Raw genomic sequence first — 24,895 nt, forward strand, 5'->3', positions numbered from 1 at the left:
AGTCTTCTATTTTTGAGGTAAAAGATAAAAAAGACACATGTGGAAGCATGTTAAAATATCTTTAATTCTGTCTTTTGTCGATCTACCGAAGATCTCATCTAATCTATATAAGTACTATATAAATTATCTTCTTTTTATTAGGGCTTTTTTTAGGGGATAAGTGAACCAAATTCTAATAATTACATATCCCAGTCCCACAATGAAAAACTACTCCATAACCTATTCTCCTTTAACCGATTAACATAATTTTCTAATTTGTTCTGATTTTAGGCATAATCTTCTAATTTGTTCTTTGTTCCCATTTTTTTATGCATAATCTTTACATTTGTCTCCATAAAAGTGTGAGCCCCAATAATCCTTCTTTTCACATTCATTGTAGAACTTTCTTTTTTTCTTCTTCTCGATGTATCACCCCATTTTCCCAAATTCATTCATTCAATCAATCAAACACTCAAACTACTCCTTCTCTCTCAATTTTTTGCGCAATTCCTCTCTTTTCTATATTAGCACATCGTCAGGTCGCGTCGGCTAGCTCAATCCCCTCCGATATAGTCTTGGATCTGTCTCTATATCTATTTATTTTTTTTGAATAAATGCAACTCAAATCGAATTACTAGGCATATGATTTCATCTTATATAAATTAATATGGATTAAAAATACATATAAATCCAATTATCAATAATAAAACAATGAATTATGAATAGTTAGTCAGAAAATTGAAATAACATAGTTTGAGATTTTCTAATTTTAATACAGTAATAAAATAAAAATTTTCTCACTACGACAGGTTTCCACTATCATAGACGCCGCCAAACTCTTCTCTCCGACTCCGGCGATCGAAATCTTCACTATGGAAGGCAAACAAATTTGTTCAGATTCATCCGCAAACAATCAATTGAAGAAAACCAAAGCCACTACCCACCTTCAATCTCAAACTCCCTCCCTCGGAGAAATCGTGGATCTCCCTGAAGAAATCATCCAAGATATCCTCCTAAGGCTCCCCGTCAAATCCCTCTTGAAATCCAGGTGCGTTTCCAAATCGTGGAATTCCTTGATTTCCAGTTCCCGATTCGTCAAATCTCATCTCAAACACTCGGCGGAAAACGCGAATTTCGCCAATCACAGAATCATATTCACTCTTTTAAACCCTACCTATACCCTCAAGCAATGCTCCGTGGATTCGTTGATGCGCGAGCCTCTGGTCGTCGCACCCAACGTTGACTTCCCTAACCAAACCCCGCATAGCACCGTTTGGGTCGTGGGCTCTTGCAATGGTATAATTTGCCTCGCCATTGATGAAGACGACGTCTTTCTGTGGAACCCAGCTACGAGGAAATCGAGGCAGCTCCCTTCTGCAGTCGTGGAGATGAAGCCTGGGTTTTACTACAGTTGGGGGTTTGGTTATTGCGAATCCGAGGGTGATTACAAGGTTGTGGGATTGTTCTGTGATTATGATGATGGAGGTCTGCGGGAGTCGGTTGTGAAGATTTACAGTTTGAGGGCTGATTCTTGGAAGAGAATTGGGGATTTCAGCTTTGGTGTTCCCTACGATGATACGGGGAAGTTTGCGGGTGGGAAGCTTCACTTTGCTGCGAGCAAGGGGATGGATTTCGGTTCTAGTTGGAACATTGTTTCTCTTGATTTGGAGAGCGAGGCGTATGGCATTGTGGAGCAACCGATTTATGGAGAGGGTTTCTCTGATTTCTCTCTGGAGTTGCTTGGAGGTTGTCTTAGCATTCTCTACGTTTATGAGATGAAACGGACGGATTTGTGGGTTCTCAAGGAGGAGGAGGAGTCGTGGACTAGGGTGGCTTCGATTCCTTACTCTTCCGGTCTGGGGAACTATGTTTACTCGAACCCTTTGCTGATCATGCCGAATGGTGAGATCTTGTTGGTGTTTAGTGGGAGCTTTCTAGTGTACAATCCAAAAGATGATTCTTTCAGGTGGCCCGATGTGGAGAGGTTCATCGAAGCAGACATCTATTTTGAAAGCTTGGTTCCACTTTGAGTTGTAAAGATCTTGGTTGCTGAAAATGTTCAACATTAGAGGCATGTTGTGAAGATCCATTTGTGGTTAGTTAATCACATACAGCAATTAGGTGTCTTAGCTTGTATTGTTAATCCTTATATAATCAAGTTGAGATACTTGAGGCACTTGCAGTGATATTTGTTGCTGGTAAGTTTTTCAACAGATTATCTTATCAATCAAAATTGTTGTGTGCTTGACATGTATTTCATTGAATGTAACGAGTGTATCTTCTAGTTGAAGTAGTTATCATCTGTTATTCCATGTCGTTGCATATTGTTAGGACAAGAAAATTAGCTTACAAAATCTGCTGCTGTTTGAGTTAAAAAATGTGTCAAGAGTGACATCATTTTTCTCAGAAATTTGGCTGGGCAACAAATGGAGAGTTTGGAGTTGGATATACTTGCCATTCTCGCCAACTTGTAAAAAGCTCATAATCAACAATGTGCATCTCACAACGTACGGATCTTACCGCAAGAAACCCGAATGCAAGTCATATCAAACTGAATCCAGCTCCTCTAACGTGGCCGGTCCCTTTCATGTCATGAGGGTGTGACACAAGGCCATCCCGTTGGGGATGCCCTGAGTAATGTATTCAAATATGCGGATGTCCGTAATCACCATAACATGACTATGGACTGGAAATGGACTTGGAACATGACATTTTTACTTATGATATCGTCACTCCACCAACTAGACCATCTTAGCCACAGATACATTATTCGCATTTAATAAATCAAGAGTATGTCCTTACAAAATTTAATGACTTTGATAACAAATACTATATGATGTATCGATTTCTCTTTTGATGTGGAGTACTCTTAAAATATTCACAAAGAAACCAATAAAAAACTGATCTTTTGGTTTGGAAAGATGAAACTTGAACAAATTATGGGATGATTCATTACTTCTTATTCAATCATAATTTAATCATCGGAAAGACTCAAAATTGATGGCGCGGGAACTAAATAATCAAAATGAAATACGGAGTAGTTTTTATTATGAAAATTTCAAAGAAAAATATTTTGATTTGAATCTCTACTCCATTTCATTTTTTTCTCTATTACTTTGACAAACTCAAACAAAAATTTGCTACATGTCTTCTTTGTCATCGTCAATTTCAGAACAGATATCTACCCTTTGTCATAGGAAAGCATCTAGAAACTATAATTCCCCAACGATTAAGACATTTTGAAAAATATCTATATATGGTCTGAAGCAGGATTTTGTGTCAATTTCACCTTTTTACCATTATAATAAAAATGCATAAGATATAATAATCCCACACGTACAAAATTTGCTCAACCACACCACACCCTTCAGTTATTACTTAACTCAATTTCAAGGCTATACTCCCGATTAGAAGGGCAACAGTGTGCAAAACAATCAGCATGGGGAAATCAATGACATAAACTAAAATGTACATGTCGAATTTGAATTAATTTTACTCAATTCCGCGACGAAAGGCCCTTGAACAAACATATTCCCAGACCACCAACTGCCACTGAAGCCAAAATCGCGATAACCCTACTCGAACTGTTACCTGTAATCTCACCTCTGTTGCGCCTTCTGTCACGACCCGATCTCTCCCCCAGATTTTCACGGAGAAGACTGCTGAGGCTCTCTAGCTGAATGATTACTTGGCGTTGGCCTCGTGCTATACTTGTTAGCTGAGAATAAATTTGGAATGAAACGTAGATTAGTATTGATAGTCCACATCAGTTGGACTTTGATGCGAGAAACTAGGATTGTACCTCGTCAAGAAACGACACGTCTTTTGATAAATGAGACGAGGACAAAGAATTAGGCATCATGGATCCAGTTAGGGATCCATTCTCTAGCCCGGAAATGAAGTAAGAAGTCGGAGCTGAACCATTAGGGAACTCAGCTTGTGCTATGTTTTGCGAACTGGGTGAACCTTTCTTGCTAATCAACTTGGAATTTAGCTCTTCAACACGAGATGTGAAATCATTCATACGGTCGTTAAGGGTAGATATCTGTTCTGAAAGCTGTGCTGCAGCCCCCTGTCCCGTGTCACCAAAAAATTATTTTAATAATACTATAATCTAAGCAAAGCTAGCAGATGATTGCACGCAAGGAACAAAGATACCTGATTGGTTAACGTCGCTTGTGAGTCCGCTGTCCTATCCTCGAATCTTCTGTCAATCTTGGTTAGGTTTTTCTCCCTGTTTGATGAATATGAATGCGACAAGCCACTGCCAAAAGAAATCACCACCAGTTTGATGATTTAAGAGTCTGGAAACTAATTAATCGAGAAAAATAACCTAATTTTATTGCATCTGCATCACAGAGTGTTGTATACATTGTGTATACAGATCTTCAGCTATAAAGATCTAGGCATTGTAATGCAGTTCAACACCTAGGATAGATATGTACCTCCTAAGATGTTTCGTACTTGCTGCTGCCCTTTCTGCTGAGGCTCGAGAAAACGCTTCTTTTGGGCTCGAGGCGTAGTCCTCATCTAAGCTCAGCTTGGTCCTCAAATCATCTGGCATTGTCTGCCGAGATTTTGTAGATTAGGAGTTAGGATTACCTGACTGAAGATGAAATTAATGAGGGCTGTACCAAACATACCATAACTTCGTTTACGAGTTTCTCCAACTGTATTTGTTCGATATATGTTCTTGGAACGTATGAACCATCCAACCCAAGCTGATCAGCCACACATTTTACTATAAGGCGGTCTCTACCTTGTACCTGTTTCAAAAATCAAATATATCTTTATTCAACAACATAGAAAGTAGCAAGCCAGCAAATCTTCGAATGGACAAACTAATGTCCAGGGGTAACAATGCAAACATATAGCACCAGCTGTACTTGAGTTTGACACACAGTCCAAAATAATTGAATACCAAAAATAAAGGTTAGGCAACAAGATCGAAATAGAGGAAACAATAAGCATGTGAAAGCTAAACTGATAATAGAGAAAAAGGAAGGGAAGTATCATATAAAGACAAGTGCACCACCTGAAGATAATGACGATTTAACTGCTCCAACCAATCGATCTTTATACAGACCCTTTCGTCACAAAAGACATGGCTACTTCGTTTGAGAATGGCAGCTATTGTGTATCCCAAAGCCATTAATCCACCGAGGAGCCGGACACTAACTTCAAATGTTATTCTTGGCGATATGACAAATGGAGAGTCAGTGACCCATTCCTAAAATGAAAAACATATTTCACATTTTAGACAGAGAGTAAAAAATTGTAGATTTTATCATGAATTATGATCTTCCAGCGTCCAATTGTTAAAGCAAATAAAAGAAACATCCAATAGCAGCTACATTTCCTAGTAACTATTAGACGGTCATGATATCAGAGAGCAAAGCATAAACACCTATATTCACAGTGCAATTAAGTGGATGCAATATATAAGTAGCACGGCGGCAAGATCAATGAAAGGATCTGAACCTCTATAATTTAAATTTAGCTACCTGGATTCTTGAAGGATTTCCTAGAGTAGGCAAGTAAACCTCAACAGTGATTACATCAAAGCACTAACTTCAAAAGCCTAACAACAAATTACCACATTTGATTCAGCGCACACAAAAGGAAACCAAATTCTTTTTGTTTGAACTCTGTTCCTAATATTCTTTGAACATCCCTTATCAGTTACTGTAGTGATGCGTGCAATATCATAGCAGTTAATACAATATTCTGAGCATAGTCAATATACATATTGTGTCATCTGTTGAGGGGAAGAGAGTGTGTGCATATTGACAAAAAAGCAATAAAAAAATAAGGAATACTATATGTAGTGGACATTGAAGCAGACCTCAAACATGAGATTATACATTCCATCTTTATTGCGCATCCTCAGGTAAGATTGGCAGATCTCTGGATCTTCACCAGGAGGCAAAAGATATATGTCGTATGTCTGTTCAGTGCTTTCTGTATGATCTTTGGACATGACAGCTTTGATTTCCTCCTCAGTCACATTTTTTGTAGACTATACAAGCATGCACCAAACAGTTAATATGGTAACCAAAGTAACACCCTGTTTGACTAAAGTATCAATTAGAGTAGATAATACTGGGTGAGTTTACAAGCTCTCAAAGATTTCATTAAAAGTTTATAGACTTTAAATTTCTTTCAGACAGAGTCAACCAATCACCCTCTAAGCTCGAAAGTTATAGCATTGAAGGTTACCTTGAGAATATAAGTAGGAGACTGGAATCCAGCAAATGGGTTAAATTTGTTGATAATTTTTATATGGGCAGTGCGCAGGTCAGGCTCAATAAATGCCTTATACATTGGATACACCTGCAGATAAGTCTTAACTAAGTATTTCGATAAAAGATATTAGGTACTCAATGTTATATCTAGCTTAAGGATCAGGAATACATACTGTTTCAGATATTTGGTGTATTATTTCTTCTGGTTCCTGTCCAGCACGTTGAATGTCTCGTAAAACTCTTTTAACAAGGTCAAAGTGAACACCACCAGTCACAGACACCCGGAGATCCAGAAAAGGACGAAGTTTTTCACTTAAAGCATAGATGCCCTCTATAATCACAATGCGAGAACTTGGAACTTCAACTGTCCTGTCATCACAGTTTCATTTCATGAAATCAGAAGGCAATAGATAATAGTGGGCAATGGATCATGCATTTAAATGGCAATCACCTGAAAATGAGACAAACTATGAATAATAATATAATGAGTAATTGTGAGGGATGAGAAATAGATGCAATTATGCCAGTGATAAACTATACTCCTCTCTGCCCTCAGTATTCATTGCTAAAAACTCTTGGGCACGGGTATTTAGGAGAGTTGAAATATGGTGAAAAGGTGTGCGAGTAATAAATATTATTTTAAGGTGAGTATAAAGGTGTCCTAAAAAGGAAACACGTGTAACTTGACTGTTACACGGGATAGCACAAATTGAATATATGCCATGCATATATTCAATAGAGGGAGTGAAATGCTAGTTTAAGCTAATCAAGGATGCCGAGTTTTACTAACCTAATTGCAGTGTACTACAATGCTTAAGGATACCAGCACTTATATTAACTGAACATTTGGACTTTGTCAAAGTTAAAGACAATTAAGCCCGTGATTAACCAGATAAGAGAGATCATAACAAGCAAAGGTAACCATCAATAACCACGTCGAAAATGTGACAGATCAGTCAGCAAGAAAAAATTCTAGGAGCCTGAGTACCTGTATCCCGTGCGAGAGCTGGACTTGAAATCATATATTGGGACATCAGCTGGCTTCCCTTCCTTGAGGTCATGAATGTTTTTCAGCAAAGTGTCATAGTCTGTCAAGCGTGGATCTGTTTGTTTGATACAACAACGGAACATGTCATCAATTCATATAAAGTGAATTTTGCACAGATGGCAAACTCAAGTTTAAAGGTCAGGTATCAGCAATTCATAAAATCGTTTCATGATGTAAGAAGAAAAGTCCAGTAGCAAACTCAACACATAAGAAGAATCTCAACTGAATAGCAGTGAGTAGAATAGGCCACTGTAGAGAGATTTTTTATCAATGAGTAAAATAAATGGATCTTCCGTACCATCAAAGTTTCCATCTATAATTCGACTTGCATCATTGTAGTTGTCCATTGAAATGACAGCAATGCTTGGCATAAAGTTAAGTATCTTCTCTGTGAACACAGTCTTCCCAGCTCCAGAGGGACCAGCTACTCCTATTAATATGAGTCCTTCATTTTTTTGTGCCAATAACTGGCAAGCACGAACTACGGCGAAGAACCCTTTCTCAAAAGACAAATTATCAGGAATTGGAGCAACCTCATAGCGGTCTGAGTCATTCCTCTTAACTATCCGAACTTGATTTTTCAAGAGCCCATGTTTCCGATGAGCAAATTCATCTTTACCCATTGATACTGTACTTTCTTCTGAAGGCAAAAGGAAAACTATTATATTGGTGAAATGATCAGGAATTACAGCATGAAAGTGCATAATCAAATACAGGAAAGAATATCAAAAGTTAGTTCAAATGCAAGCAATTTATGTCAATATTAACTCATTGCAGCAGCTCTGCGAAATCAATAGCAAAAATACCATTTACATCTGTTGATAGTACAATTTGTATCACAATATGTAATGAATAAATTTTCATGAGTATTCTGACTTGGACTGGAGATAGTTACAACCTCGAAAACAACCACAATAGCCACTCGCAACAAGCTTCACATGACTTTGACTTATACTTCATAGTCAATCAATAGCTTATAAACAAGTAACAAAAAGCAGAAACATTACAAAATACGCAAAACAACAGGACCAAACTCTATAGAATCCTAACAAGCTCAATGCCATGCTACTTATAATCATGGCGGGAGTGTCGATTCGACTGAACTAATCAACTACTTAGCAACCCTAAACATTTCAGATCAACCCAAATGGCAAACAATGCACTGGCAAATCCAATAAACAACAAAGTGGTTGCAATCTGCGTAGTTCACATGACCAACTAAACCAGAGCAGCATAAAAATCACATCTTTACAAATCCCTCGCTGTTTAACTAGACCAATATTCAATCAAACAACATCAAAATATGATCAGCATTACAAGATTGCACATAATCGGGTGACTTACCAAATAAACCAACTCTTGATATCAGCTTGGATCTGCAAAATATAAGTGCCCCAACAAACCTACTCCCTGCAACAAAAACACACACCAAAAAAATCCCAGTTTCCTTAAACACAGAAAAAATAAAAGGAATAGATATGAGGAGATATGAATATATTAAGAGTACATGAATCAAGAAAATATAGAACATTCAAACAAGACTGACCTCCTGTTCTGATTCTGTGTTTCCAGTTACAAGTGGGGTTGGCCCAAAATTAAAAAGGAATGGAAAAGCGTAGAAGGTTTTTTGGGCATCCACTCAAATCGAAAGGTGCAATTTTGAGTACGTGTGCATTTTAATAAATCTCTGCTACTTTGTTATGTGTGTTCTTTCTCCAATTCGGTGAGATTTCTTATTTTTTTGGGAATTGAGAATTCTTGAGAAAACGCCACGACTGAATTGAATCGAGGGCACAACTCGATGGACTTTCAAGGCATCAATTTGATTGATATTTATACTTGAATAATTGGTGCTTTCTCTTTTTAGCTTTTCAATTTTACGTTTATTTCCAAATATATTTATTGCCTTATTAGTCCTTTAAAATAGTCAGATTTGTTATTGATTCTTTTTCGAATTGAAGATTTGAGATTGATATTAATCATATCCTGTACTTATCGACATTTATATCTTTTACATCCCTAATAAAATATTGTTTTTTTTAAAAAATTGATCTCAGTTTTACTTTTTTAATTGAGGGGTGGGAAATTGGATAAAATATTTATGCAAATATAATTTAATTTTATAGAAATAAAATTACAATCATAGGGGAGTGTTAGAGTGCCATCACATCATAAAATAACACCATACCACCATTTCTAGCCAATCATTTGTGCACATGGACGAATAATAAGCCGCCACGTGACAAAAAAATTCTGGAAAAGACGGTCAGCAATATTTTGTACACTATACAACAATTTTTCTTAGCCAACAATATCCAACACGTCATACAAAAATTTATAAATTGCTGTATAGCATTTATAATATTGTTGTATATGTGTTGTCACGGTGTCACTTTAAGATGTGTTGTCATTTTAACACAAACCTATAATGATATATTTATATGGAGCTTCACGTGGATTGTTGACGATAAAACGCATCATAAATTGATAACAAATTTTCGTTCAAGCTAATAAATCGTGGTGTGTCACGTGACTTGTGATTAAAAATGAGAAAAACTTGAATAGGCGTTCGCACATACAAATAGACTACATTAATCTTAATACGTTTGCACATATTAATACGTTAATTTAATAAGCACATTTTAATTTAATTCATTGGGTGTTAAATTTTAATAACTCCTGTAGGCGGCGATCACACGAGAGTTCCCCATTAAAAATGTTTATAATGAGTTATGAAATTCAAATGAATTACTTCGTTAACTCAAGCAATTAATGTTGAAAGAATTTATTACGGGCTTTAACTCATTCTGCAATTTGCAGTCTTAAATTCTACAATTGATAATTAGCTAAATCTTGTACTTGCAAATGAATAATTGGCGAATAAAAGCATCACAAATTGCAGAATCTCTCTCTTTTCCTTACATTATTATGTATGGCTCCACATCTATCTTTCTCTTATATTTACTATCATTGAAAATTGGTGACAAAAATGGAATGGGCTTCTTTCATCACAAGGTCAATGCCTCTTTAGGCATTAAAAGAGTATAACAGTTTGTATAAAAAATATATTTCTAAAAAATAGTGGAAACCTTCCACGATTAGGAGTAAGTAAAATATCCGAAATCCGAAAATTCGATCCAAACCAAATTAAAATTGAAAATTCAATGTGGACTTTTCTGATTTTGCCCAATCACAGGGTTTAGGAAATTTTGTAAAATTCGATGACAAAGCAAAACCGTGGCATTGTCCTATTGATATAAATGGTAAGTATTTGATTCTGTGACAATGATGCAGCTCATGTACTACTGCAAATTCAATGTACAAAATTTAGCAACTCAAAAACTTAATCATTTGGGAAAACGATAGTAGATTACCAGATAAGAATGAGACGAATCCCAGCTCGATACATCCTAACTAATCAATGTCATTACAACTTGAATTGGACCATCTGAATTAATCATACGCAATAAAATCATGCGAAATTATTTTCGTGATTTAGTCATTTATTTGAATGAGAAAGCATATTCAACTAATAATCATTATGATTGAGAGGGACATAATAAAATCTAAGAAAAATGTGAAAGTTTAATAGAGTGGGAACTAGTTGTAAGTTGATGACAACCGGGTCGTAGGTAAGGCCTTGACATTTTCAAAATAAAATGTGATAATCGTAGTATGTAAATTTACATGTTCAAAAAATATTATGTCAAACCAAACTTTATTTTTTCTTTACTCTAACCTTTAAACATCAATTCCATAAAATCTTGTATCCGGACAAAATTGTGTTACTACATTGGGATGAATGGAGTATATGCTTTATCTCTTTAAATGTGCTTGATATAGGAGTAGTAAAAGTTACTATCACTCCATCAAAATTGCACTATTTTCGATGATGAAACACAACTTAATTAGTACTAGTAAGAAATTTCTTATAAATTTCTTTTTAAAAAGAAAAAGGATGGAGCTGTCTTTATCGTCTAAGATTCCCCTTATGTTAAATTTTTAAGGGAAGTTTTTTTTTCGGTTTGCTCTTTGCATCATTATATTGAGTCATTATTGCTATTACATTTCTAACTTACGTTAAGGGGTGGAATATCATACAAATTATTGGTCAAACTCACGTCAAATAATGTGAAAAGGCTGTAACAGGATAAGTGTACGTATTAGATGACAACGTTGTTTCTTTCACACAAGAAATAAATGTTCCATTGGAATATATTCGAATTGGTGATGATATTTGAATAAATTGAACTTTGAATTGGAAAAATAGAAGTATGTTGGGTTAAGTTTTGGAAATTGCGTGTGTGGCATGCATATGGCCTCTATCAGTTTATGCTTGATATATACAAGATTCATGAACTTACTCTTTGGTGTTCCATGCATTTGAAATCAAGTAGTATGTGTATACAAATTGTGGTATTAATTATCCTTTTGTTTACAAAAAGGTTTTCGGTGTGTTTTTCTAGAAACGAAGGTTGCCAAAAAGTATTTTTAAATGTGCCAAACACCATATCACCACCTGTCTCAAAAAAAGAGGGCATGTATTTCCACATTAGGCTCTTGTGTGCTACATGAGATTTCTGTTATCCATAGCATCTCTTAACATAACTGTGAAAACGTTATATTGTTGCTTGTCAATTATTAAATGTTGAGATATTTTTTATAAGAATCTCAAATGTTGAGATGCAAATTGATATTTGCCATTTTTATTAGAGGAAGACTTCTACCATAAGTCTTGCAGCATCGGTTATTAACAAATCAGTCATCACTATCGAAGTCTTGTTTTATTTATCGCATTTAATGGGTAGGTAGATATTGTTAAAAAATCTTTATGGTTTGTTTCAGTATGAATAAGCTCAAGATTATTGCAAAAATCTTTATGGTTTGTTTCAGTATGAATAAGCTCAAGATTATTGCATAAAGTAATTATGATCGAGTCGTTAGTGCATAATTGCGACACTGAATGTGCATATTTCAATATTTCATCAACAACGAGTCAGATATAGGTGGCGAATGACAAATACATAAGATATCATTTTCCACCTTATAATGATGAAATAACAGAAACGGTAATATGATTGGAAGTTTGTCAATAATTTGTGATCTCGTGAACAATTTAAGTAGTTAAGTCTGGGAAAATAAATAGCACTACTAATAAAAGATAATTAGAGGACATTTTTTAAAATTTCAATTTAAGTCAGAATATCATCTCAAAAGAAAATGGGGAAATAAAATAACACACACACACACACAAACTTCATCAGAATATCATCAAGCAAACTCATGTAACCGAACTTAATTTCAATAAAAACTGAGGTAAAAAAGATTGTACAAAGTGTTGTGTGCTGCAAAATTTGCAGTGCTAGTTTCAAGATTTACCGACTAAAATGTCCAATTCCTGATTCAATCCATCATTGCACATATTTAATAGGAGAACGTTTTTTCCCTCTTTTTTCCAGAGGCAATGGCACTGTTCTAATATATCGCAGATCGCTTAGATTTAAAATGAAGAATCGGGCTTACCACTTCGACAAGGGCTGTTTTTCAAGTAATCTTCAGTTGATGCAAGTTTTTTTTTTTTTTTTTTTGTTTTTTTTTTATTGAGAGTAAATCTTCTGATCATTACAAAGTCAAGGAATGTTTCGATGAACGTAGGCTGCTCTTGGATCTGCAAGAAATGAAAATTTCAAATTAGGGAATTAGGACAACCATATGATTTTCAAGAAAACGTAATGGGAATAGATATACGTATGCTATCATATGGATAGAAATAGATGTATCTTGCTCTCTAGCCACACTAATAGTCTTGCAGCTTACCATGTACAATCATGTGCACTGACTATATTTTACTTCGTCAATCTTCATGAGAATCTTCATCTTCAGAATCTGCACAGGAAACAGCAGATATGGTTATGACAAAACTACAACTTTCTTCACTCTCTCTTACTACTGCAATCATTACAGGTCTCGTTACTTAGAAGGGAGTGGAAACAGACTCAGGTAAACAGCATAAGCTTCATTTCCAGAAAAAAAACAGAGGGGGAATGCAAAGAGCCTGATGGGCTTCTCCCAGATTGATTGATGACTTTCTGATTAATTTACAGTAGGACCATTGAACCATTCTGATGAAAATCCAAAACATATAGTTATACTTGAGCAATCAGCAGTTGAATTAGTATATATGCATAGCAGATTCAGATTAGGATTGATTTTCATAATATCATATTTTGTGGCCCTTATTCCCAGCACAAAGAGGATGCAAAATTGAAGTTACAGGTTGTATCAGCATGCAATGTGGGTTATCATCTCAGGAAAAAAATATGCAATCTAGGTTCTTAAATATTTCACCACCATGGATGCTGGCACTTGAATATGTTATCAGCAGCAACTTTCAGGCTCTATGCATGAAACTGAGTGTTGCTTTTCAGTTTTGAATTTTCACTCACCAGACCTAACATCTTCACTGACACGGCCCCTTTCTTGGATTTGCTTGACAAGCATCCGGTACATCAACACCCACCAGTAGATATGAAGAACAAGCAAAGAAAAAAGAAGGGAATTGAAAAGGTAGTAATAGATTGGTCCCTCGAATTTGTGTTTATTCTTGTCCAGCGTCTGGACAACTTCATAGCTGCACGGTAAGATTAAGCATAAAAATTTAAAAAGGTGTAAAGGTAACAAATTGCGTATCACATTCTTAAACTTTTCTCAGCCAGTGACAACAAAACCTTATCAGTAGATGTTGATGAACAAAAGGTGAAAAGGCAAGAAAACTGCCAATTTGCTATTCTACACCAAAAGTCTAGTAGCAGGAACAGTGTGGTCACATGCATTTTGCAGAAAGGCATATCACCAATGTATTCCTTGGTATTGCTAAAAGAACTCTGCTAATTGATAAGTTCCCTTTTTCACACTTAATGAGAAGAGAATGGGCACACTTAAGCTGAGAAGAAACTTATATACTTAAATAGCAACAGCATTTGTCAAGGAAAGCTCAATAACCAAAACTAATCTTAGAAATAAGAGAGAATAACAAAGAGCACCAAAACTAACCTTGTGCTCCAGAGTATCCAGAATGGATAGTATATCAAACGAAGTATCACCCAGGATATCACAAAAAGAACAAACGAGAAGCTAGCCAGTGCTTCTGCACCACTATACTTGGACATCTTCCCTACTTCAAGAAATACATCACTGGCATCATGAAGAGCTAAAATAACTGAACCTGCTCGTGCAAATCTGCAACAACCAGAAATAAGAACAATGAAGTCCGTAGCGACTAGCGAGTGGTGTGTGTGTGTTGGCCTAGTGGTAAAGTGGTTAATTCCCAAGGCCAAAGGTCACAGGTTCAAGTCCACCTTGACGCAGCCTTCAAAAAATTCTGTTTATTTATCCATAGAATAAATGAAGTTTGTATAGAACTAGAATGACAGTCGAATTTGTTGCCTAAACATGTCCATGTTGAACTAAAACAAGGAAAAATCCCGATAAAGCTGATTTCCTTTACATTGAACTACGTGCACACACATCGAAAGAAGAAGAAACTAGATTATCCATTTAAAATAATAGCAACATCTGAACACTCTAGAAGCATACCTGAATACGTAAGACAGCACGATCAGAATAAAAGTTGCAACATGATGGCTCATAGAGACCCCAAAGTCAGAGCGCCTCGTTTCCCAAAATATCAGAGCGAATATGGAGTATGTATAGAATCCACCAACATACATATACAGGCCCTTCAGTTTCAGCCTGGATAGGAAGACCATTCCATCAACCACATGATCTCATACATGACCACAAATACTTTCAGTTGAAAATCAAGCAGCTTTATCAAAGGTACTTACAAACATATATTCAGAACTTAAGAAGCCACTATCATGACACCTAATAGATACTATGCAGAAAATACAGATCTGAACAGGTAAAGCAGCCTCCTATAGGTCATGACTTCATGGTAATTGGCAAAGTAAAAAATCGAAGAACAGAAAAGAAGAAGAGAAAGAGAAAGGAACCTTACTTATATGTTTGGTCAGGCCATACTTGTTCTCCAGGTCCCACCCAAAAATATCTTGTCTCTTTAAACCAAGGCTCATTGTATGTAACAGCAAGTGCCAAAACCTCAGCAGAAAGATAATAAATACATTTCCATGCTGACTCCTTGAACTTTGCTATCTTTTTTTTCTGCTCATTCGACTCATTTTCCACTATTTCCTTTCCCTTTCCATATATTAATCGCATTCCAAGTTTCTGCAAGATAGAAATCCAGCCTAAAATTGAGTAAACATACTATAAAAATTGAGATTGACTTCCAATGCTGAACTCATACAGTGCACAGGGATCAAATTATTCAAATCATATGATCAGAAAAAGCAATGTAATGGGCAGTATTCATGAAAAGAGAGGTAGCCTCTTTCTCAACAGTGAATGACTAAGAAATCACAGCCATAATTAATTATATGTAAATCAAATAAGGGGATTATGTATATTAGGTAATTTTTTTATGTTGTTATTTTCGATGAGAAACAGTGAAAGATCAATGAGACACATGCACGACTTAATTTCAAGATTTGAGGCAACAAGAAAGTGCATACTGAGATAAAGAAACTTTAGCCTTTTCCACTTACATGAAAATATTCTGCCACAAAGAATACTCTATCCATGGAATATATTCAAAATAATAATAAAAAAAAAATCGGAGGACACCAACCCAAACAACTCAATAGAACTGTGTTTGCAAAACTCCAGAGTTTTCCTTGTGCACAAACATCTAAATATTGGCCATCTGGTAGTATGCCATGTTTGTCTTTTTGAAACTCAAATGGTATAGTGATTCAATACTTAGGCAAATTCAGTCCAGGATAGTAAAAAGTGTTTCAGAAGAAATCTGTAATGTTAAGGATCAAAAAGCAAATAGCATCGGACATGTATACCAATTTAACTTAAAGTAAAGCAGATTTTACTAAATTGTGGGATATGCTGATCCCGGATGCTTGCTAACCAAAAGAGCTCCAAATTGGATAAACAGATCGGTGGCTGCAGAGTGGAGACTCTTATTTACTCATGGAAATTTTGATAACAGCATATCTAATCCAACACCAATAGCTAATGTAGCAAATAAGACTTCACTTCCGATCAACAATTTCAGCAAATAAAAGACTTCAAACTGATGTATCTCAATGCACCACATTTTTGCTCCCCCAATATTCCGTTTTAACATTTTGCGCTAATAAAAAACAGTCTTAATTCATAGAAACTCCACAAATCACAAAATCTCTACATCGATGCGCACTCAATAATCAGTAACCGAACCTACGGCTCGAGCACAAATACAGTCAGATATCGATTAGCATAAGCCATAAGCCGCTAGCCAACATTCTACAAAAGTTGAAAACTCACACCAGCTTCAACAGATAAAAACGGTCAAACTAGCAAAATCCATCGCACAAGCACCAATCAGGTCACTTAAAAAATACCAGAAAACACATCGCGCACTTTCTGAGCCGAACGAATTTGAAACATACAGGAAACAAGCTAATAAGCTTACCTGAAAAACCAATCTGTCAAGCAAAAACCGGATAGTAGGGAAAAGCAGAGCGAAAAATGGAAGAACAAGGAAATCTTCATACTGCGGGTAGGATTCCTGCTCCAAATCAATGGATCTCAACGATTGAATTAAAGACATACTCAGATATTTTGAGAATGAATTTAAATTATTTTGGTTTTCAAACGAAATGTAATCAAATTTACGTGTTTCGAATCATAGAGAATCGGTAAAACCGATTTCTTCGTTTTATTTGTTGATTGGATTAGCCTGCAGTCTTTTTGTTTAAGTTTTTTCTTTTCCACCTTTTTATTCTTTTTAAGGCTGGAAAAGGATTGGATCTGTAGTTTTTTAATGGGTTGCGAAAAGATTAGATAACCATCGGTTTTGTATTTAATTACAGCTGTGCCATCTGTTTCTGTGATTTAGGGATTTACAAATTTCATTGACTTGGAAAAATCCAAGGGCAAAGAGTAAACCAAAAATAATTTAGGTTTCGGATACTTTGACTACCAACTTGTATATGGTGTCCCACATTGGTTGGTCACTTATTTTTACATAAAATTGAAAATCGAATTTTTATCTCATCTCTTTTATTTTAATCAAATTTCTCTACTCAAAGTTTTATAAAATTCAATCGATATAATCTAATCTTCGTTATAATGCATTCTCAACCGGCACACTCATCATCTTCGTTTGTAAGCTCGTCGTCTCGAAAACATTCAACTTTTCGATGAATTGATTCCCATATGTGATGTACGAGCTTCGTACACTGCATAGGAAACTATGCGGATCTTTAACGTCTACGTGAATATCAATGAAAGATTCAATCGTCGTCAACTAACAAAAACAAAAGGCTTTTGGTATTACAAGCTGTTGAGGGGTACAACGAGGTATATCCTAAAGTCATCCCACAACATCTCGTATGCTTTGAAATCGAGCCTGTTTTAATAATGTAGAAAAATCCAAAAATTGTATGGCATCTATAACAAGTTGGGAGTCATAATAGAGAAGCATCGCAACTCTAACGTATATTCTAAAAGAGGTTATGTCCATTTATCACGAGAAAAACATGAAGCATTTCAAATACTATGTAAAATCTTGGGAAAAAGTTTGTCACTATGAAACTAGACGTGCGATAGACAATCATCTGGACCAAAGCGAGGAAGCACAACTATGATCACCAATCCTCCAATGATTGCGAGCATGAGTTGTTTGATTGGACAATAGACAGCTAGTGCTAGACGATGTCTACCAACAGTGTGATGTCAGACAATCTCAAAGGTATTCATACAAAACTTGACATACAAATGAGTCATCGTTGCGAAAATTGCATTATAAAGTCTTACAACAAAGACATGTCTAAAATAAACCGGAGAAATTTCAAAAACACTTCTAGTTTCTTATAGGGGATTTAATTTGGATGTTGGGACTTGGGACTATTAATTTATTGTATATCTGTCAAGTTCCATGGCCAAAAATAATTGTTAATAAAATACTATAATTTGTTTTGTATTGAATAATACTCCCTTCGTCCTCTATTAGAAGTAACACTTTGACCGAGTACGGGTTTTAAGAAATATAAAGAAAAGTTGGTTGAAAAAGTTAGTGGAATGTGAGATCTATTTTTTTATATTGGTTTTATGATAAAATGTGTGTGAAATGAGTTAATGGAATATAGGACCTATTTACCATTTATGGTAAAAATGAAATGCTACTCTTAATTGGGGACGGACCAAAATGGAAATTAGTAACTCTTATTCGGAGACGGAGGGAGTAATAAACTTAGTCAATTTCTCAATTAATATCACACATTAATATTATTTTTGTGATATAAAATGTAATATTAAACTAAAGTACATAAATTAATTATGAAAAGTTTTGAATCGTAACAAAAATTAAATATAACTATAAAATAATAACTTTTTAGAATAAGATTTAAAGGTTGTTGATATTTAAGAATTTATTCTAATTTATTACTACTACGCTTTTGTAAAACTGTAAGTATAAAAAAAACTTAACCGATTATAAGTAAATAAAGAATAATATATTAATATTGACAAAAATAAAATACCAAACCTAAAATTTAAAAAGTGATCGTTTTATAATTATAGTGATAGTGATACATGGAGTTAGTTCCCATTTAATTTTAGAAGTTAATTATAGTAAGTTTTATATTACTAATTATATTCTGTAAGAGAAGTTACAACTCTAAATATGTACAAATACCAAACCTAAAATTTTAAAAGTAATATGTTTTGAATTATTGTAAATTGTAAATTTTGAATATTTATTTCAATGCATATATGTAGTTAATTTCCAATTATAAAATAATTATAGTACTCCTGTTAATCTTAACTGAAAAAAATTAGTTTGTTAAAAAATTATTATAATAAATGCTTATGATTTACATTTTTAAAGGTATCTTTGATTATGCTTTCATCAATCTTTCTAATATACTTATATAATTTATTAATTTATAAAATATTATTATTATTATTACTTTTTCATTTTAATTATAATAAACCAACCAAACCAAACTAATCAACAATTTTTTTTTTCCTTTCGGGTTATGCCAAAGTTGTTGAGTCATTATAATAAATACTTACAACAAATTTAATTTTAAGAGTTTGTATTTTATTGATTGGTAAATTAAATTTATTGTGGTATAACTAAATTATTATAATGAATATTTGTAGATATAATTAATATAATAATTAAATTATTTATTATATTTTATTCAAGATATATACCCATAGGTACTATTTATTATCTATTTACCTTAAATTATACTAAAGTAAGTATATTAATTGTGAAAATTTTAGGTTATTTAGTATTCTTGGTCTATTTCTAAAACGCATGTTTTTAGTCATGGGCAAATGTATGTTGTATTTCAAGAGACAAAATTATACTCCATCTGTCCCATAGTAGATGTCACATTTGGGAGATGTGAGATTTTAGAAGATGTTATTTTGTGTGTTAAGTGGTGAAAGAGAATATAATTTTATAATTAATGTGAGACGGAACTTTTTCTGGAAGAGGAGATGTGACATCTTTTGTGGAACAAACTAAAATGAAAAGTATAATATTTACTATGGAACGGAGGGAATATATTCTATAGTGATGATGTTGATGTTACATTTGATTCTATTATTATGTTGTTTACTAAAACTTTTTCTATAATTAAAGTATATTTGAATTTTTCTATTTGATTTAAAGTACTTTAATCTATTTTTTCAAATTAAATATTGATTTATTCTAATAATTTGTTGTTGATGCTTATACTTTGATGAGACTGGTCGTCTACTGTTTGTTAGAACCCAGCAGAAAAAATTACGTGCTAAAATGTATAGTGGTTTGACGGAGGTTGTATTGCGAGGTGAGACAGATGGTTCGATGCATAGCAAACAAATCATTCTGTATTCCAGTTCTGTTGGTGGTGCAAGATATATGATCCAGAATTACCAAGATGCGATGACTATTTATAGATCGATTGGTTATCCAAATTTGTTTATTACATTTACGTGTAATCCGAAGTGGCCAGAGATTGTTACTCCCTCCGTTTTTTAAAAATAGCAACTATTTTCATTTTGGGTCGTTCCTTAAAAATAGAAACTTTAGAATCTTTCTATTTTAGGACATGGGCCCCACTATCTACTAACTCTACTTTCATTACTTTTCTCTTTCTCTTTCTTACTTTTCTCATTTTTCTTTTCTTATCTCTTACTTTACTAATTTTTCTCAATTACTTTACCAATTATGCATTAAAACCCGTGTCGTTTTAAATGTTTATATTTTTTGAATACGGAGAGTAGATTTCTTGGGTTTAAGGGACTAAAATCAGATGATCGTTCAGATATTGTATGTAGGATTTTCAAATTATCTGATTTTACTTTTTGGTCTTTATTTAAACATATTATTTTATTTTTTCATTTTATTATGTATTTATTTTTTAAAATTCTTTTGTCCCATGCATAGCATGGGTGTGAACACTAGTTCATACAAAACTTGACATACAGATGAGTCATCATTGCGAAAATTGCATTATAAAGTCTTACAACAAAGACATGTCTAAAATAAACTGGAGAAATTTCAAAAACACTTCTAGTTTCTTAAAGGTCTCAAGTAGAAATTTGACCAGGGCGTGTTTTAAGAAATTATTTAACTTTTTAAATGAAGGTAGATATAAAAGGTTAGTGGAATGTGACCTTACTTTTTATATTGAGTAGAATGAGTTACTGGAATTTAGAATTAATTTATTAAAAATGCTAAAAGTGAAAGACATATATTGAGTACCTTTCAAATAAGAAAATATGAGAAATTTAATAGGACAGTAAATCTTACAACATTATTTATTAGGATTTGTATTATACGTGTCACATCTTTTTCTAATATGATCGAGTGTCTCTCGTTATGCAAGGCAACTATCTACCATTTAGACTTCACCCAAACACCATAATAAGAACAAGAGAAATTGATCGAATGTATCTCATGCAAAACAATTTATCTACTATTCCCTCCATTCCGTGGTAGTGAAGACGTTTCTTTTTTGCACGCGATTTAAGAAAAATGTGTTAAGTAAGTTAAATAAAGGAGAACAAAGTAGAAAATGAAACTGGCTAGGCTGTTGGGGCCAGGACAATGTAGGAATAGTAGTCAAGTGTGGACTTCATGGCAGGCCCTTCGGCTGCGGCTAGGCCAAGGAAAGTAGAGAGAGTCCTTTGGAAACCACCGGATGCTCCTTGGATCAAAGTTAACACTGATGGAGCTTTTTTTCCAGACTTACGAAGTCCAGGGGGTGGGGGAGTTATAAGGGATCATAATGGTGAGATTTTGGCTGCTTTAATGGTCTGCTCTTGGCCAAACAATTTGGTGATAATATCTGAGTTGAATCAGATTCTGAAAACGGTGGTTAGGTGGATTGCCTCGGGGCAAATGGGAGCAGCGGCTATCTGTCAAAGTTTGGCAAGGATTAGGGGTGAACTGAAAGGCATTTCTTGGCGAATATCTCATATTTTCAGAGATGGTAACGAGGTTGCGGATCATCTGGAAAATATCGGCAGCAAGTCTGCGACAACATTGATTTTCTCGAGGACTTCGGCGCCACCCTTTGTGAAAGCGCTATGCAGAATGGATCAGTTGGGCCTCCCTAACTTTAGGTTTTGATTGCTGGAGATTTAAGGCCTTTGGATTTGATCTGCTGTTAGATAAGCTCCTTGTTGTTTTTTGCGCTTTTGTTTAGACCTTCATTCTATGAGTTTTCTTCCATGTAAAATCTTCATTTAATAGGAGTAATATATATGAGATGAGGGTCCTACATAACATGAAGGTATTTGATAAAAAAAAAAGTAGAAAATGAAAAAGTAGAGAGAGAAAAAAAAATAAACTAAAAGATAAGAGTAGTAAGTTAAGTGAAAATAAATATGTTGATTTTTACTAAAAAGTACTCCCTCCGTCCCATTAAATATGCAACATTTGCTTTTCGGCACGGGATTTTATGTAGTGTTGTTTTGTGAGTTAATGAAGAGAGAGTGAAGTAAGAGAGAAGAAAAAGTAGAGAGGGTATTGTTTTCATTTTTTAGAAACGTTTCATTTTTAATGGGCAGACCAAAAAGGAAAACGTTTCATTTCTAGTGGGACAGAGGGAGTAAATGACTTCATTACTATGGAACGGGGTAACTAACACATAAGCTACACCCCAAATTGCGTCAAAATGAATATGAAAATTATCAATATATTTTAGTTTACGACTATTTGCTTATAAATACATGAACTTTCAACATTTTCTATTTTTTTTTCTGGCCAAACTTTAAATTCTGAATCTATTTTAGTTTACGACTATTTGCTTATAAATACATGAACTTTCAACATTTTCTGATTTTTTTTTGCCAAACTCTAAATTCTGAATCTAACTGCATGAATTTTGAGTTTTTTTGAATTTTCTCCCAATAAACAAATACTGTCAAATCAAAGCTGAGGTGAAGTACACTTGATATATTACCATCTAAGTGACGAAGGTGATAAAATAATATGATATGTTATTAGTCTACATATACGAACTTTCGACATTTTATGATTGCCCCCCTAACCTTTTAATTATTTGAGGGAACATCATTTTTAGTCTACGAACTTTGCCAAAGTATCATTTTAAGTCTGTAAACTTTGAAAATATCATTTCAGGTCTATCAACTATGGGTTAATATCATTTGAAGTACTTTTTTACTACTTCCAAATTTTATAGGACGAAAATACCCTCGATAACTTAAAGGGTATATATTTTTAATAAACTTATCATATACTCATATTTTTTATAAATATCTTTACAATATATTTTTGACAAATTTTCTAAATATAATTTGACCTTCAATATTATCACTTAATTATGTGACATGCAAGTAAAATTGTTTTTCTTCAATTTTTTATATTAAAGAATTTTAAAATTGAATAAAGAACTTTTCTTTAATAATAAAATGGAGTATTAAATAAGGATCTATTCTTGCATGTCACAAAATTAAGTGATAATATTGAAGGTCAAATTATATTTAGAAAATTCATCAAAAATATATAGTAAAGATTTTTATAAAAAATATGAGTATAGGATAAATTTATTAAAAATATATACCCTTTAAGGTATCAAGGGTATTTTTGTCCAAAAAAACTTGGAAATAGTAAAAAAGTACTTGAAATGATATTAACCTATAGTTGATGGACCTGAAATGATATTTTCAAAGTTCACGGACCTAAAATGATACTTTGGCAAAGTTCATGGAAAAAAAAAGATGTTCCCTCTAATTATTTTTATCTAATTTAAATACATGAACTAAGATATTATTTAATTTTTTCCTCCAGTAAACAATTTCAATCAAAATAAAAATTAATTCTTGAATTGCTATAGTTTTGCCCTTTTTAAATTATTGTGTTTAGTTTTTTAGACGGTAAATCTTCTTAAATTATAACAGGCTATGTCTAATCTCTTAAAGATATAACATTTTTTTTTTGAGATAATTGTGAATTGACATATTTGCAATTTTTGTCTTTTAAATTGTAGAAGGATGACTGTTTTATTTTTATATGTTAATTACTAATCTCAAAATTTGTGTGATTTAACATGAATAAGAATTTACACATACTTTTTTTTATTATACAATACACTTATTTAAATTGTGTGTCATATCCCAACTAGTCCCTTAGTCTAATTATGTAAAATATGATTTTTTTATTATTATTATTTTTGCAAATAACCTACATGTAAAATTCGTAAAACACCCATATAAGATAAACTCAGAAATCAACATTTATCTGTTACATATACTCTCTCACCATTCTATATGTTATACATTGATCTACATGCAAAATGACGAGGAAGAGAAGGTTGCTATAACGCGTCAGCCACCAACCCTAATAACACGTGGAGTTTCTAAAACTCATATCAACCAAATATCAGCAATATCTTTGCCTGAAAAATATTAGTGGTTTATATGAGCCACAACTCAACGTGTATAAATTTCACCTTTAATATCACGTCACAGAAATATCAAGCATATTCTTTAATTATAATATACTACATATAACTAGAAACAATAAATATCATAAACAATTTCGCATCCATATGCATATGCCTTTATGATTCTTTTTAATATTATATGACTAATCAAGCCTGGTATCTGCCCGGGATTTCCATTGTATACGACCTGCAGGTCCCTTTTAATTATTTGACCTTTCCACGAAGGCCCCTCTTTGCATTTTAACATTTCCACGAAGACCCCTCTTTGATTTGACCTTTCCACGAAGGTCCCTCTTTGCTCTTTGTATTGACCCGTAGGTCTATTATTATTGTATATGACCCGTAGGTCTATTGCCATTGTATATGACCCGTAGGTCCATTGCCATTGTATATCAGATCAAGAGCAAGGCAGTCACATATCCTCTTTAATCCTATGATTCGAATGATTCCAGTACCATACATCAAACATATCCATTGCACTAATTTCATATCCATATATTTCATCAATTAACTCCAATACTATAGATAAGCATATACTCCCTCCGTCCCATATTTGGAGTCACTTATTGTTATGG

General features: G+C 33.8%; 3 protein-coding genes across 4 annotated transcripts; 1 reads left to right on the forward strand and 2 right to left on the reverse strand.

The window, feature by feature from the left end:
• The first annotated feature begins 391 nt into the window (after positions 1-391).
• On the forward strand, positions 392-2,291 carry LOC125210869 (F-box/kelch-repeat protein At3g23880-like). The gene is made up of 2 exons (XM_048110480.2): positions 392-518; positions 789-2,291. The coding sequence occupies exon 2, from the start codon at positions 852-854 to the stop codon at positions 2,007-2,009; it is 1,158 nt and encodes a 385-aa protein (XP_047966437.1). The 5' UTR covers positions 392-518; positions 789-851; the 3' UTR covers positions 2,010-2,291.
• A 960-nt stretch (positions 2,292-3,251) lies between these two features.
• Positions 3,252-9,074, reverse strand: LOC125208922 (inorganic pyrophosphatase TTM2-like). 2 transcript variants are annotated; one of them, XM_048108450.2, is made up of 13 exons: positions 8,819-9,074; positions 8,617-8,682; positions 7,571-7,909; positions 7,213-7,327; positions 6,398-6,593; positions 6,199-6,312; positions 5,825-5,998; positions 5,015-5,209; positions 4,623-4,745; positions 4,425-4,546; positions 4,138-4,243; positions 3,782-4,051; positions 3,252-3,697 (listed from the first exon to the last, which is right to left on the reverse strand). In XM_048108450.2, exons 3-13 carry the CDS (start codon positions 7,893-7,895, stop codon positions 3,476-3,478), a joined length of 1,962 nt encoding a protein of 653 aa, XP_047964407.1. In that variant the 5' UTR covers positions 7,896-7,909; positions 8,617-8,682; positions 8,819-9,074; the 3' UTR covers positions 3,252-3,475. The 2 variants fall into 2 exon arrangements, with proteins under 2 accessions (XP_047964407.1, XP_047964406.1); XM_048108449.2 differs by having other exon boundaries at positions 7,571-7,912.
• A 3,484-nt stretch (positions 9,075-12,558) lies between these two features.
• On the reverse strand, positions 12,559-17,121 carry LOC125215495 (ceramide synthase 1 LOH3-like). The gene is made up of 7 exons (XM_048116924.2): positions 16,820-17,121; positions 15,293-15,522; positions 14,869-15,024; positions 14,326-14,511; positions 13,719-13,903; positions 13,090-13,158; positions 12,559-12,940 (listed from the first exon to the last, which is right to left on the reverse strand). Exons 1-6 carry the CDS (start codon positions 16,955-16,957, stop codon positions 13,127-13,129), a joined length of 927 nt encoding a protein of 308 aa, XP_047972881.1. The 5' UTR covers positions 16,958-17,121; the 3' UTR covers positions 12,559-12,940; positions 13,090-13,126.
• Positions 17,122-24,895: the final 7,774 nt, after the last annotated feature.

Source organism: Salvia hispanica, chromosome 3, assembly GCF_029641045.1.
Source record: "Salvia hispanica isolate PSC_SH4W2 chromosome 3, Shi_PSC_v1, whole genome shotgun sequence".
In the NCBI taxonomy this organism is placed as follows: domain Eukaryota; kingdom Viridiplantae; phylum Streptophyta; class Magnoliopsida; order Lamiales; family Lamiaceae; genus Salvia; species Salvia hispanica.